Below are 16,286 nucleotides of genomic sequence, written 5' to 3' on the forward strand. Positions count from 1 at the left end.
TAAGCCGAGTACAGGTATATGATTATAATTACTTACAGCTGTTTCTGGCACTGTCAATTCTGACACCACCTTGGCCTTTCCTAGGTAGTCTATGTTCTTCAGATTGGCAACCTTTGATGGTGGAGGGCGGAACATTGTACTAGATGGTACTGTGAATGGATCAAATGTGTTTCCTTGCTGCAATATAAGAAAAAACACAAATTATATTAAAATATTTTGACAAATATTCCTTCAAATTAGTATTACCTTTAAACCTATGTTACTTGGTCGCTTGTTATTAAGCTGGGGTTGGAGGGGTGGGGTCAAAGTTCAAATGGCTATATGGGTATGTGCCAATTTAAACAGTCTCATTTTTGGCCTTCTGGTACCTTCTGACTGGTATATCGTACATAGCCCAGGTGTGAAAATTATGATGGGTCATGTTTTCATGTGCTTTTACTTCAATTCTCTTTCATAAACTTCCATTCTCTTTCATGATCCAAAATTTGCCAAAACATCAACATTTTGAGAAACATTTTGTTTTTGAAAAAAGTTTGTGTTAAATTTGGCCCAAAATCTGGGCCTCGTTTATACAAATGGGTCTCATATTGGCATGATTGGTGAATATTTGTATAAATTAATATGGTCCCACTTCCAGACTCTCACATCTTTGTACCCAAATCAACCCCTCCCCCTGGGTCAGATGGTCTAAAACATTGTTGTTGAAGACATTTGTTGTGAAAGGAAAATTTCATCTGAAGATATTTGTGCAAAGGGGGAGTCTCCCCCCCCACTTTGATTAAGCCCTGATTGAACTTTAAGGGATCTGCATTAATTAAATTTCAACATCCAAAACTTAAGACCAACTTGCTTTGATATTTGAGAGAATGGAGGTGTGATTTAAAGAACATGACCTTGCTGCTGAATTGGGACTCAGAACTGTTTTTTTTTCTTGTTTTGTTCTTTAACATTGTATAGGACTAGAATAAGATCTGGTAAACAACTCTAACTTTAGTAACAACACATACAGGATACTATCAGTTTCAGTTTAAAAGGGAAAAACACACATTATAAACAAACAGTGTCATCCAGAATATGAAAATGAAAATGTGCATGACTGCTGTAAAATACATGAGTAAAACAAGAAGAATGGACAAAAGCCCCTATAGTGATCTGGTATGTCATACAATCTGATCCACTTAGACCAAAGTCAGGCATTTGAAAATTGAGTTATTATACACTAAACTTGCTCATTATTTACCTAAGCTTAATCAGACATTTTGAAACTTGAGTTATTTACTAACACTAACTTGCTCATTACCTACGCTTACTGATGTTGAAAACACCCTGGTATACAATGTACTTGGTTGCAAAGTTAATTATCAACTTTTTATAGTCCAATTTCTCTTTCATTTTTTAAAAATATTTTGTATTGTGTTTTTGTTCCTTATTTTTGCCTATATCTCAATTTCATTATTGCCAACTTCGTTCTGATTGGATCAGATTGTGTCACAATATAGCACAATATAGCACACGGGATATAAACAGTGATTATTCATAAACCCATGAGTTGCCTAGCAACCATTCCCAGACAACCAATAACAATTAATACTTCACAAACTCCCAGTTACTTTCCAGGAAGTGTGTAAGATATCATATAGAATGACACTAATATACAGTCAATCAAAGCTATTAGCAATATGTTGGTATGTAAGATTGTTGCAATGAATGATATCTATAATGAGGCTGTATAACAATAATTTTTCCACTTGATCATTTCCCTTCTTTCCTGTACTTGAAACCATTACCACCTATCTGCTACTTGCGGGCATTAATTGCATTTATTGAAGAGTATTTATTGTCTAGGGAAATCAATACTATGTCAATCTTATGACCTTGTGATTGAAAATGAAAACCATCAACAACAACAACAACAAGTTTGCAAATTACACTGCTCTATTACCGCCTACTCCACTTCAGAAGAGACAGGCACTCAAGTGTGACATTTTTGTGGCTCTCTGTTGAGTTAGGGTTGAAAATAGTGTTTTCTTTGTCCGGTTTCTTTGGAACAAAAATAGATTAGATCGAGATATAATTGAGAGCGTTTAATGAATTTGAAATAAAGTGCATCATGTACAAACATTCTTTCACTTTCACACTGGGATATCTCTATGCTGGCAACCCTCCTAGACCAACCCCAATACAATTTAAACCTACCCCCTAAATAACTACGTATTTTTTACCTTTATTTTGGGCAAAAATAGTGTAAAATTGAAAATTGGCCTGGTAAACACAAAATTTCACCTTCATTTGTGGCTAATATAATTTTTTTTTTTTTCTTCATGCGCAATTATCTCAGTAACACAAAACCGAAATGATGCCCCTCCTGACTACATTGTTGAACATGGTATAAAATACTCAGTAGTGGTGTGTGTAGCCTTTTGTGTATGGCATATCTTGATTCAAATTACATAAAATATAAATTGTTATTTCAGATGGAGAACTGGAAGTGTTTACTGATAATTTAATTTATATTTTACCACCATTCTTTCTTCTATTTTTAAAGCTTACATTTAATGGGTCAGCAATAATTTGAGAGTGTAAAAATAATCTTTTAGTAATATTCCAAAAGTGTCCACCTGACTTTTAAAAGAAGATCCTTGTTCATACAAAACCTCTGATACTCATTTTGGTTTAAGAATCTACAATATGCACACACTTTTGTGACACAAAAAAAGTTATTCCCAGCAGTGTTAAAGCTATGTCATACTTTTGTTAATCCTGGCGAATGATTTGATATACTCTTTGTCATAGATCCTGATTGAAAAAATACACACTTGAGATGCATGAGAGAACAACAATAACATGACAGGGAATCAACGTCAATGGTGGTGGTGGTGTACAGACATGGATGCTGTAAAGAGTACCTTCAGGATTTGAACTAGGAAAACCAACTTTAGCATATAAATGAACTTCCCTTTAATAATATATGTGCCATGCATAAAATAATATGTAGTACCACCACCAGGATCCACATGTTAACAATTAAGGTTAACGCCTTCAGGATTTGAACTAGGAATATCTACTTTAGCATAATGAACTTCCCTTTAATACCGGTAATATATGTGTCATGCATACAAATAATATGTAGTACCACCACCAGGATCCACATGTTAACAATGAAAATATTCGAAATTCTACAAATTCCATTCAATTTACAAATTGGATATAAGCATTCCGGCAAACACAAAATGTTTTATAAAAAATGTTATGTCGAATTTTGTGTAATATGAAGGATAAAATATTTTTTTAAATAATGTTCAGAAAACATTTTTGACAAACATTCTAATATAACTTTATTAACCCTAACACCCAAAAATCTTACAAAATCTTACAATGAAAAATTCTGCGCATGCATGAATCCCAGGGTCTGCGATGACGCAATCAGCCTAAGTCTTATATGCTCACGGAATTGCTGGCCGGGCAGCAATAACCCGTGTAGCTCCCGGTCCGCGATTGTGTGGTTGGCATGCGAGGGGTCATAGGTTCGAATCCCGGGGGTGCCAAAAAAAAAATTCTTCTTCTCCTTGACTTTTTCAGATCTTCTTTGACTTCCGATCCCAAAAAGCAGGGTCCAGTGTTAGGGTTAAGTGTTGAATTTTTTTTTTTTTTTTTTTTTCAAAAATGTTTCCCAAAAATATTTTGCAATATAACATTTTGACAACATTTTTAAAACTGTGTTGTAGTGTTTTTTCATATAAAACATCTTAAAAATGCTTTTATGACCATTATATAACCTGACATTTGAAAATGCTATTAAAGTGCTTTTTTCCCAGAACCAAAATGTGTTTATAACAAGTTTAAAAGTTAGAAAAACATTTTTATGTTTACTGAGATAGCATGGTATCTGTTGACCTATTCATAAATGCCACTAAGGTACAGGCATTTAAAAACAAACTCAAAACTCATCTATTTGATATGAATTTATAGTATTTATGTTGTTTAGCATCTTCCAGAGAAAAAAAGTTCATTTTGGCATTTGCAAGGGCAGCCAGGCAATTCTGCTAAGGCATGCTAGGGCACCAAGGCAATCACATGCTAAATAAAAGAATACATCCAAAGTTACACATTTTGATGGGCACCAATGCAAAGGCATGGGGCACCCAAGACAATTGCCTTTGGTGCTTCTGGTTTTTTTCCCTGATCTTCTCTTCTCTTCTGTGCTTGTCGGAGTGCAATGTTCGTCTTTTTCTTTTTCCACTTATTATGATAATGTATTTTATAATGTATCTTTGGGTTTTCGATTGTTCTCATAATGTTATTTACTTGTTGTTTACTCTGGGTTTTAAACATAATTGTTATTGTAGTTTTTATCTCGATGTATTTTTAAAAACTTATTGCTAGCACATTGTGTATTTCCTGTTTGTGCTTTTATCTGATGTACAGCGCATCAAAACTTCTGTCTGATGCGCTTTATAAATGTAATTGTTATGTTATTTATCTCCGATCATACTCACTCCACACAAACTCATCTACCACTGTGAGCTACTGTGTTCATCCACTCACTCAATCACTAATTCACCCCATCACTCAAAGAACTCTACTTAGAAGAACAATATCCATCACAAAACTAGACAAAATGACAAATGCTGATCTATATACAAACACAAATGCTGAACCATGGAGCAAAACCATCAAAAGAAGAAGACTAAACTGGGTGGGTCATCTATACAGACTCCCAGAAGAAACTCCAGCACGTTAAGCCCATAGCTGAATTTCAAAGAAAAACTAAGCGTCCCTGTCGGACGCCCAAAATAACGTGGGTGGCGCAAATGCAGAAAGAAGTAGATGAACAAACTCTTACACAGACCAATGACAGAATAGCCTGGAGAGCAGTAGTAGCGTACGCAATGGCAACATAGCCGGAAAGCGTCTACGATGATGATGACTCACTGAATCACACTCTCACTCACTCACTGAAACTTCCTCAGCTACATGTACACATACCTGTAGTTTAGTAATGGCAGTTCCTATAGCGTTATGTTTAGCCTCTACCTTCCCTTGCAATGCCACTTCCAGCACCTGTATGGCAATGTCTGGTGTGGTCAACATCTTACTGTATGACAAAGCCATATTATGTTTCACCTAAAAACAAAAGGAATAAATTTAGTGTTAAAACAGCTTTAAGTAATGTAAGACGACAGAGAAGTCAACTTCAATTGCGACATCAAATTCACGTTACAACTAAAGATCAGCATAAATTATTTGTTGACGGGATGTTTACACAGTAGTCAACTTCAAAACAAATTGTGAATTTGACTCTTTTGCATCATCACTTGCTCATGCTTCAAATTACCATTATGAACTCGATTTCTAATTGCATGTTCGTTTACACTGTACTAAGAAAGTCGGAATGTGGTGGGGGTGAGGTGGGGTGAGATGAGGTGGGGTGGGGTGGGGTGAGGTAGGGAGTAGGATGAGGTAGGGGTGGGATGAGGCAGGTGGACATGACAAATGTGCTACAGACAGAAATTGAAATGAATTCTTACCTCACAGTCATAGAGTTTATAAACCATTCCCAGTTGTTTATAATCAATGAACTTGTTGCCACGGAGACATTTGATAGCCTTTTCATAAGCTGCCTTAGAATCTGCATATTTTCCTTGACGATAGTAGCATAAACCAAGTTGAAAATGGCCTATTGCCATATGGGGATCTTTCTCTGTGCATGACTTCAAAGCCTGTGGAAGAGAGTAATTATCATTTTGAGTAATGTGACAATGGTATAAGGGCCAGGTGGAATCCACTGCATGTACATGTATGCCATCCCAAGTTATGCCATGACGCAATTACCCTTATGCACGGAATTGATGGCTGGTCTAGCGAAACCCATTCGGGGACCGGATGGTGAACCTTGGCACACGAGGGGTCAAAGGTTTGAATCCCGGGGTACCAAGTGATTTCTTTGTTTATCTTCTCTCCTTTGTTTCTTCTTTACCTTCCGATAGCAAAAAAAAAATGTGGGAGAGACATATGGTGGATATTGTTTACACTCTAAAAATAACGGTAATTCTATTTCTACAATGATATGTGGAAGAATTTAGTGTTAGGAAATGCAATTCATTAAAGACTCATTCTTGTTTGTTTTTGATAATTGGTCTTCATTTTTCCAGCTTATGCTTGACATTTTATTTGTACAAAAGATTTTAAAGACTGTGCTTTGTTTATTCATGATCTATCTATTTACCTTAATGACTGATTTGAAAAATGTTGAATCATCACACATCTTTTTCCTGTTTTGATAACATTTGTTACGATGGTAAATATTTATATGCACTCATGCTTTACTAAACCAAAATCTTTGCACCACTATTTAGCCAATTAAAATCAAATTACCCATACTGACACGAGTACAGTCCCACCTTGGAGTAATAGTCTGACCCCCCATGTTTTCAGATCTGGAGTATCCCTGGACCTAGAGCAAAAGCTACGATCATTATTGGTTGACTTGAATGGTCTATGGAACGATACAGGGCCAAAGTGGTCAGCGACAACCTGTAAAGTGTGCTGAGGCTTGTGGCGTCTACATGTAGGCGTAGGCGTTGCGCCTGTACATAGTGCACTACATGTATAAATCACTGCACTTTTTTTAAGGAAATAATATATGCCTACTTAGAAAGTGTTCATAAATACTTTGGGAATCAAAACTCCAAACGGTAATTTTTAGCTAATGAGTTAATGACGTATATTTTTGGTTTCTTTTTTAGGACATGCGGGGGGTGGGTGAAAAATTTAGACCATAAAAACAGGGATAAAAATCCACCCTTTTATAGGGGGGATCAAAAAATTTTTGATGTCCTACTCTGAGGCACCAACTTTTCCACCCCCCCACCAAAGCTCTTTTAGAAGATTTTGGACTTCCTCCTCCTTCCTCCAAGCAATGTTGAGATAGATATTGCACAATCATCTGCCACTCCAAGTACCGGGACTTCCGGGAGTCCGGGAGTAAAGACATATGTGTCAAATGCTTAAATTGTCATGTTATTTGTGGGCACGATTATATTGCAGAATTTTATTCTGCACATTAAAATATTGCTTGCATATATTTTGATGTAATTCATACATATAGCACGAAGTTACACCAAGCTGGAAAGTGGAAAACACACATTGCGATCTTTCCATATGGACCCTGTTTACTACAATGTTACCTGGAATTTCTATTCTTTCATTATAATACTTCATGTATTACTATTTTCCTTCGCCAGATGCACCCTAACCACACATGTATAAGCCCACATTCAGTTATTATTAGCTATACCCCTATTTTTTAAACATTCTGGAAACATGGGTGCACAAAACCGGTAAATTGTAAGGGGAATGAGTCACATGTCGACATAATGAGTTTTACATACGTTTCTAAAGAGGACATTTAGAGCTTTCAGAAATTGAAAACCCCAAGTTGATACGACTTTTCTTTGCAAAGTTACGTCACTTTATCAATCACTGAAAACAATAGAAAACAAAATAATTTTAACACTTTCTTTGCCAATATCTCAAAATCAATATAGCGACATCCGACTCATTCCCCTTGATCGTGTCACATATCGCTCATTCTACAAAATCCGGTGCCAATCCACTATAAAAATTGAAAAAATTAAAGTTGTTCAAAAAGACCTGCTTTTTGGTTTTTTTAAGAGTAAATGTATCACTACCGGTACTTTCAGATGTAAAAAATTGCCAACACCACTTGCATATTTTTCTTTCAGGAAGTCATGATGTTTTTTAACACTAAAACTCAATGTAATGTGAGCTACGTTACCGACTACAAAATGGGCAGGTTTTACTCAATCCAAGGTCATAAAAAGCAAACTAAAGATCACTTGAGTGAAATGTAAAACAGATTTCACCATTTCATGGAAGTTTTGAAGATGCGTAAATGAGTGTGTAACGTAGCTCACAGTAACGTAGTTCACTGGTTTTAATGTTTTTAATGTGGTTTAAACGTTAGAACGTTATGTCGGTTAATTCTAATATAAATGGGGTTCGCCCACTGGTAGCTTTCACATATTATTAGGAAGTACATGTAATACAAGTGCATACTATAGAATTCTGGTAACGTAGCTCACCAATCTTAACATGGTCGGTTGAAATTTCAATGTTTACAAAATTTCTATGCCAAAAATGCTACAGCATCACAATTTTTACTGTGATTTTTAAAAACCTATGAGTGTTTCCTTTCAAAAACCGCAAATTACATTGATACCTCTGTTTTACTTCTTTGCAATAACGTGTGTTAAAAAGGGGTAACGTAGCTCACAGCGTTTTGGTGGAAAGTGCAATTTACTTTAGAATTACACAAAGACATTTTAATCACTAAAAAATAATGTTGATAAACAATATGATGATGCGTTATCTAATTAAAAAACAACAAATATAATAAAGAAATCGCATTTATTCAAAGAAAATATTCAGGGTTAGATGTGACACTTGAGCAGTGGAAACGCATTTTTAGCGATTTTTGAGCCTTTGCAAGGGTTAAGCAGGCTGAAGAAAGCATTCAAAGTATGGAAAACTATATATGTCCGTGTAGATCTCGTCGAGTTCTACCAGAAAAACAACATATTTGATGCCCTAAATGCTCGACAAAGTGTTTGTGGACCAAAGAATGGAAAAAAGGCTATTGGCACCGGATTTTGTAGAATGAGCGATATATATGCAAAACATCAACATAGATTTATTTATTCACGGAAAGGCCTGGAGGGAGGCTGATATGTTAAAATCACCGCCAGACATTTTTTCAAAATTGATATAAAAACAGCCTGGTAAAAAAACCTGATTGTTTTATGTCAAAGAGTATCATCAACTTAGTTGCACGTAAATCAAAAACATTAGGCAGGTTTGATTTGTTACTAAAAATAGAATGAAGGAAATATTTGTGTCATTGTGTCATTTCTATCTTAACTACATGTAATTATAGTCCTGGCCCTAGCTAGAACCCGGCCTACACCGGATAGGGCAGAGATTTTGACACTTGATTTGGGTTATTGGACCTTTGAGGTTAACGAATCACAGAGGTGCTTTAGCGAAAGCGGCTGCGAATTCGAGAAATCCAAGATGGCCGCCAAGCATGCCATTTTGAAAATTGTAAATTTTAGTTTTCACTCAATATTCATGTGTAATACATCATTCTATAGGTTTCTGCATACAAGGAATCAATTTCTGACATTATTTTTATGATTGAAGGTCAGTCTAACATGTTTACATTCAAAATGGCCGCCAAATGGTTGCCAAAAGATGGGGTTTTCATTAAAATGTATTTAGAATTCAATATTTTAACTTATTTGATGTTAAAAATAACCATGGGTTGCTGATATTATGGTAAGTTGTCTATGTCATTTCTATCATCTCCTGGATATGTTTAAAAATCAAAATGGCTGCCAAAATGGCCGCCAAAATCGTCTTTTTTCTTTAAAATGTGTTACAGGAGTATTATGAAGTACCAGATTTACAATGAAATGGTGCCAAACATTGTGTTCTTTTGTATTCAAAGTATCTCTCTGGTAAAGGGGTAACAATATGACATCAGCATCAATTAATATGATCTCATGGGCATGTAAACATTCAAAATGGCCGCCAAAATGGCTGCAAAAACATGATTTTTTCATTAAAATGATATTTAAAACAGCATTTTAATAGATGTTGTGTTAAATATTTTCATTGAACGCTGATATAATGTTAAAGGAGTATTTCTATCCAAATTTCTTCCTGCTCATGTGTTTTTACATTCATGAAAGAAACCTAAACCCAAATTTTCATGCAAATCGGACATTCAGTTGGCGAATTATGGGCTATAACATATATTTCAATGGTCCATAGGATTGTGTGTGATACTTTCGTTGTCGACAGAATGAAATTCAAAATCGAACATTTCGCCCGTTTCTCTAGATATAAATTATAAATTTATAAGATAAATTTGCAAGATTCCTTTTGCACATGATCATTATGCACCTAGTAAGGGAGACCGGGGCAGGTTGGCCCCTTTTTCCCCACTTATCTGGAGAGCTCAGTTTGTGGGTTAGGAGGCTCTCAATTTGATACTTGAGAGCTGTTTACTCTAGGTAAATGCTAACAAATTTATATGGCTCTGTGACTTATACAAAAGTTATAGTAGTTGTAGGAGAGAGCGAAAAGAAAATTAACCAGGCCGGGGCAGGTTGGCCCACCAAACGGGGCAGGTTGGCCCTCTATGCACAACCGTGTGTTATTGCCATATTTCTTTCCAATAAAACATTCTAAAGTTACAACTGCAGTAAGATATCACCTATCATAGTTCCAAGATAATCAAAAAATAAAATTCATTTTATGCCATCATGGGTCATTCTTGAGGAAATAGCTAAAATCAAGGAAATAACGTTAACCAATCATCTTATAAAACCCATAACGAAAAACTGAAAGGCTGTGGATAACAATTGTAATTGACTTTTTTGTTCATTATTAACTATTCTGAGTGATGAATTACTTTTTATGTACAAATTCCCAATTATAAAGAAATATGATATTGAAATATTGCTATTTCCAGTCAAAAAGTGCTCAAATAGGACAACAATATAGATTTTTTGTACTATACTCCGCCTTTGAACAATTTTATCCATGGAACTGACTAGTGTTGGTGTGTAAATTGTATTTTGCTTCATTTGACACAAAATGGGTGAAAATGGAGAAAGTATGCATAACTCTTGCCCATAAACACAATGGGGGCAACCTGCCCCAGCACAAGTGGGCCAACCTGCCCCATAGTCTATTTTTTGTTTTCCATCAAATTCATAAAACAGAAACAGGATGGAAAGCTTTAAACTATATGGCATTTTAAGCAAGACCCATACCTTCCAGCAACTTACAATTTACATAATGTATTATATGCAACAATAGTGCTTTCTTTCCTTTCTTTTTTTCTCCAAAATGACCATGCAAGTAGTTTTTAAATTGATAATATTATGTCTCAACAACATGTAATTTATCTGATTTTTTAAGGAAATGGTGCCACATGAGTGCTTTATTCGAGATCCAAAAATATCTTTGTGGCAGAAGGGTAACGTAAAATATGTCATTCAAAATTATCCCATGGGTAAGTTCAAAGAAATAAAAGTGACTCCCAAAATGGCCACCAAAATATTATTTTTTCATCAAAATCTGTTACAGCGACACTAGGTATCTGGTTTTCAAGGGATGGTGCCATAAAAGGAGAGTATTTTCCCACATAATCATTATAGCATAGCAGTAATAGGAAAACAGCCTGGACTTATGGGTAATTGGGCATGTTTAAAATTCAACTTGGCCACCAAAATAATATTTTGGATGTTGGTTTAACAGTCATTTAAAAGAGTATATTATATTCTTTTAAATGACTGTTACCCCAACTTTCAAGATACCAGTTTTTTACAGGAGATGTCATTTTTTCAGCTTCATGGCATATGGTTAACATTCTGTCGTAAAATGATTCTGCCGGCATGCTCATACCAGGGCCAGAGCCAAAAATGGTCATCACTCAACCTAAAATTTAGAAATTGTCACAGGAGTGAATTTCTCCCCTGGTTTAATAGACTACTAACCAAAGTTTATGAATCAGCCAAAAAAAAGTAAAATTTGCCTGTTAATTTCGGACTGCAAGCAATAAAATACACACGTAGCGCCCTCTTGGTGTGGCGGGACGGAATTGCTAAATTTGATGTTACTACATATTTAAAAAAGATAGGATTTTTTTGTTTATGGTATTACAAAGGTCTTCTGTATGGACAATTTCAGCACTTAAAAAATTTCAGTGGACTTAAAAAAATAAAGAAATAAATTAAAATATGTGTAAAATTCATTCCGCCACATTTTGAGGTGATTTTTTACGTTCGGAAGGGACGAAAAAAAAATTTTAGTCAAAACTTTCCAAAATATCAACTATTATGGTAATAAACATTCCTGAGTACACAAAAATTGAATTCATCAACTTTGCTAGACTCAGAGCCATTTTAACTTCTTCTTTTTCAGGCCTTTTGTGGTAGGATGCCAGCAATAATGCTATTTTCAGGGTCTGTGGTGTAAAACATGGCCCCGCCACATTTTGAGATGATTTTTTTAAGTTCAGGAAGGGATGAAAATTTTCTTTCTCGGTTAATATTTTGCAATAATTTTTCATTGGAAGTGAAAGAAAAGACAATTTTGTCAGTTTTAAAGTGAATTAATGGCTTTTTTTCTTGATTTTGACATGGTGGACAAAATTCCGTCCCGCCACATTCCGTCCGCCGCACATTGACATGATTTTTTAAAATTAATGAGCGTACTATAAAGAGGGGGGTGAAATTTATAATTCCTTCCATAACAAAACAAGGATAGTTGAAGTTAATACCAATGTTAGAAACAAATGTTTTATCCCAGTACTTTTGATAAAAATTCAACCAATGTACTGTGTTCACAAATACATGAAGTTTATCATTCCGTCCCGCCACATCGATGAATTTGTGTTACCGTGGCAACATGTTGATTCTTTGGACTATTTTTCTTGCGTGTGAATGTAGTCTGTAACTTACTTGTTTATATTAAGCACATGAAGAATCCATAAAATAAACAGTCACAGGGCTACAATTGAAAAGGTCTATCAAAATTCCGTCCCGCCACAAACAGGAATTTTGGCTCTGGCCCACCAACGGGACCCCTTATATACTAGGTGCATAATGATCATGTGCAAGAGGAATCTTGCAAATATATTCCCTTTCCAGAGAAACCGCCAACATGTTCGATTTTGAATTTTATTCTGTCGCCAACGAAAGTATAACACACAATCCTATGGACCATTGAAATATACGGTATGTTATAGTCCATAATTAATGCCAACGGAATGTCCGATTTGCATGAAATTTAGGATTTAAGATTCTTTTATGAATGTAAAAACACATGAGCAGGAAGAAATTGGGATAGAAATATCCCTTTAACATTATATCAGCGTTCCATGGAAATATTTAACACAACATCTATTAAAATGCTGTTTTAAATACCATTTTAATGAAAAAATCATGTTTTGCAGCCATTTTGGCGGCCATTTTGAATGTTTACATGCCCATATGAGATAATATTAATTGATGCCGATGTCATATTGTTACCCCTTTACCAGAGGATACTTTGAATACAAAAGAACACAATGTTTGGCACCATTTCATTGTAAATCTGGTACTTTATAATACTCCTGTAACACATTTTAATGAAAAAAAGACTATTTTGGCAGCCATTTTGGCAGCCATTTTGATTTTTAAACATATCCAGGAGATGATAGAAATGACATAGACGACTTATGCTTTGTTGTCACCATAATATCAGCATCCCATGGTTATTTTTAACATCAAATAAGTTAAAATATTGAATTCTAAATGCATTTTAATGAAAACCCCATCTTTTGGCAACCATTTGGCGGCCATTTTGAATGTAAACATGTTATACTGACCTTCAATCATAAAAATAATGTCAGAAATTGATTCCTTGTATGCAAAAACCTATAGAATGATGTATTACACATGAATATTGAGTGAAAACTAAAATTTAAAATTTTCAAAATGGCCGCCGACGGCCATCTTGAAACTCTCGAATTCGAAGCCGATTTCAAAAAAGCACCTCCGTGATTCTTTAACCTCAAAGGTCCAATAACCCAAATCAAGTGTCAAAATCTCTGCCCTATCCGGTGTAGGCCGGGTTCTAGCTAGGGCCTGGACTAATACCGGTACTAACTAATACTCTCCAGGTCAAATATTAGCTAAGAGACACGGAGCTCTTGTTTACCTGATAGATATATTGCAAACAAGCTTTATCTCTTGCGGAGGATGTGAACGAATTTGTCATGCACCTGTTTGGGTGTCATGGACAGACACAAATGCTAACCAGAGGAATGACTTTTAAAATTGCTTCTTACATTATCCTTCAGTTGCAGCAGCTCTAGATAGTAACTGCACAATGCCATGGAAAAATTATCTTGCAACTCTGAACTTTTTCTAAATTATGACATCATCCATTTTTGACACGGACGGACAGAATTTTTGTCATGTAAAATTTTTTATACATGTAGTCACCTGTAGTCTTCTTGGGCTCTTAAGGAGGCTATAATTTTTATAAAAAGTCTATAAAATGCGGTTTAAATGCCCACCTTAAACATCTAAATATCACTGCATAGTCTCTAATAAAATGAGAAGCAGCTAAAAATACTGACTTCTGCTGCACATCAGGTCCAATTCTATACCGGTACTTGCTGTACCACTTGGAAGTCGGAGAGCACCACATCATGTCTGTGCTGACAAAACTAAGTTGGACGTGAACAACTAATTGATGATAATTCTACATGTAGGCACTAGACAGAAATTTATAATGGCAATTATATGAGACTAATTAACTTTTTTTTTGATCATCAGCGAAGTAAATTAATTCCCAAGATTAATTCAAAGCAATCAACATCAACGGATGTCCTAAAATTAAAAATATATTTTGTGGTATTTTGCAATTCAATTTGAGATATCGCTGTGATTTTCTTCAATTAGTACACAAATAAAATCCCGGGAATAAAATATTAAAAAGCGATGAGCAAAAAGTGATTCATAGTGATTGAGTGTAGCTTAAAGTTTAGCTTAAAGATGTAAGCTTACCTGTACAGCACCTGCCAGATGACCTGTTGCTAGATTGATGTGACCTATGTTGAACAAAATCTTAGCTGCAGGATTCTCTATTTGCAGTAAAGTTTGTAATGCTGCTTCATAGTGTTGTGGTCCTTTATCGGCTGTTAGTACAGCGTCATTCCATATAAGGATTGTGTCTTTATGTGAAAGCCCTGCTGCCATAATTCAAAATAGGCAGGTGCAATGAATGCAACTTCAGTTTTTTAAGCTTACACTTTGCTTTGTCACTACAACACTACACTGACCGGCGACCCTGCTTCGCGTGGCTCGGAGTCACCTTGTCCTCGAGTCGACAGATTTCAGCTTGGCCTTGCCTCAAAAGTGCAACCACTATCGCGCAAAGTCATTGTCATTCAAAGAAACTATGAGTTAGTCCACAAGTGATCAGAAATCCCCATAGTTTTTCATAACAAAAGCTGGCAAAAGCTTACACACGATATGCACGAACTTTACTGAACGAACACGGAAATAAAACAAAACTTCTCTGCAAAAACGTGTACAACTTCCGGGTTTATAGCGCCCTCTTTCCGAATCAACATCCATATGGCAAGCCCATTCATTCATAAATTCAGTTTGATCATAGTTTTTAAGTTCTCACATAGGCCTAAATGTAATTTTCCTCGTATAGTTTTTCAGTAGCAGTTTTCAAACTGAAAAACTAAGTTTGTCTACTTACTGCACAGTACACTTCATGTGATCAACGTTGTTTTTTTTCTAACTATAGGCCTATAACATGAACTCCCATATATATCCTATATCGAGGCATTTATGCAGATAGGCCTAATCTAGAAAAAAATAAGTTTAGGCCTATCAGTTGACCAAAAAATGATATTTATTTGAGCTCAAATAATATAAGTGTTTAATTTTCAATCAATCAATCAATCAATCAAATAATCAATTAATTAATCAATTAATCAATCAATTAATCAATCCAATCAATCAACCAATCAATCAGCATAATTATATATCAATCACATAAATGGAATTTGCAATCAAACAAGCAACAGAACCGATCAATCAACCAATCTATCAATCAACATATTAATCAACATACATAACAATCAATCAATCAACATTTCAATTAAATAATCAACATAATTATAAACCAAACAATCAATCAACCACCTGTTCTAGCTCATGAAGACAATAATCTCAGACATCATCATGTCCCATACGCTCTTATGACCGATTGAAACATATTTTCAATCGTTTGACTCTATAATGCTGCCAATACACGATCAATTTGATTGTTCAATATCAAAGACCTACAAGATCAAAATCTGCCATCATGTGCACACTGTCTACATACGAACATCAATAGTGATTTTATTATCCAACCATCAATGAAATCAAACTAGATTATCATTAGAGAATGAATTTGGAGAAAACCTTCTGATAATTATAAACACTCGCTGAGCAGCAAGACCTTCCCTCTAAGCTTTTAATCCGATAAGCTGATTATCTATTTGTTTTCATGAATTGGAAGACATTCTTTGATGTATTACTGAGCTCAATCATCTGAAATTACTGGAGTGTGAGTCACCTAGGCTGGTGGCTCAGCATAGTAGGCCTATTTTATTAACAGAAGGTTTTCTCCAAAATTCGTTT

The 16,286-nt window shown here is 35.2% G+C and overlaps 1 protein-coding gene across 2 annotated transcripts in view; it reads right to left on the reverse strand.

Moving 5' to 3' along the window:
* The window catches only part of LOC140138052 (uncharacterized), a 28,913-nt gene extending 13,823 nt beyond the window's left edge, over positions 1 to 15,090 (reverse strand). For both annotated transcript variants that reach the window (XM_072159895.1, XM_072159894.1), the window contains exons 1-4: positions 14,649 to 15,090; positions 5,529 to 5,720; positions 4,987 to 5,124; positions 37 to 177 (exon numbers count right to left, since the gene is read on the reverse strand). In XM_072159895.1, coding sequence (XP_072015996.1) covers positions 37 to 177; positions 4,987 to 5,124; positions 5,529 to 5,720; positions 14,649 to 14,840 — 663 coding nt within the window. In that variant the 5' untranslated portion in view covers positions 14,841 to 15,090. The remainder of the gene's footprint in view (positions 1 to 36; positions 178 to 4,986; positions 5,125 to 5,528; positions 5,721 to 14,648) is intronic.
* Between the last annotated feature and the right edge of the window lie 1,196 nt (positions 15,091 to 16,286).

The sequence above is a fragment of the Amphiura filiformis genome, chromosome 17, assembly GCF_039555335.1.
Source record: "Amphiura filiformis chromosome 17, Afil_fr2py, whole genome shotgun sequence".
Taxonomy (NCBI): Eukaryota; Metazoa; Echinodermata; class Ophiuroidea; order Amphilepidida; family Amphiuridae; genus Amphiura; species Amphiura filiformis.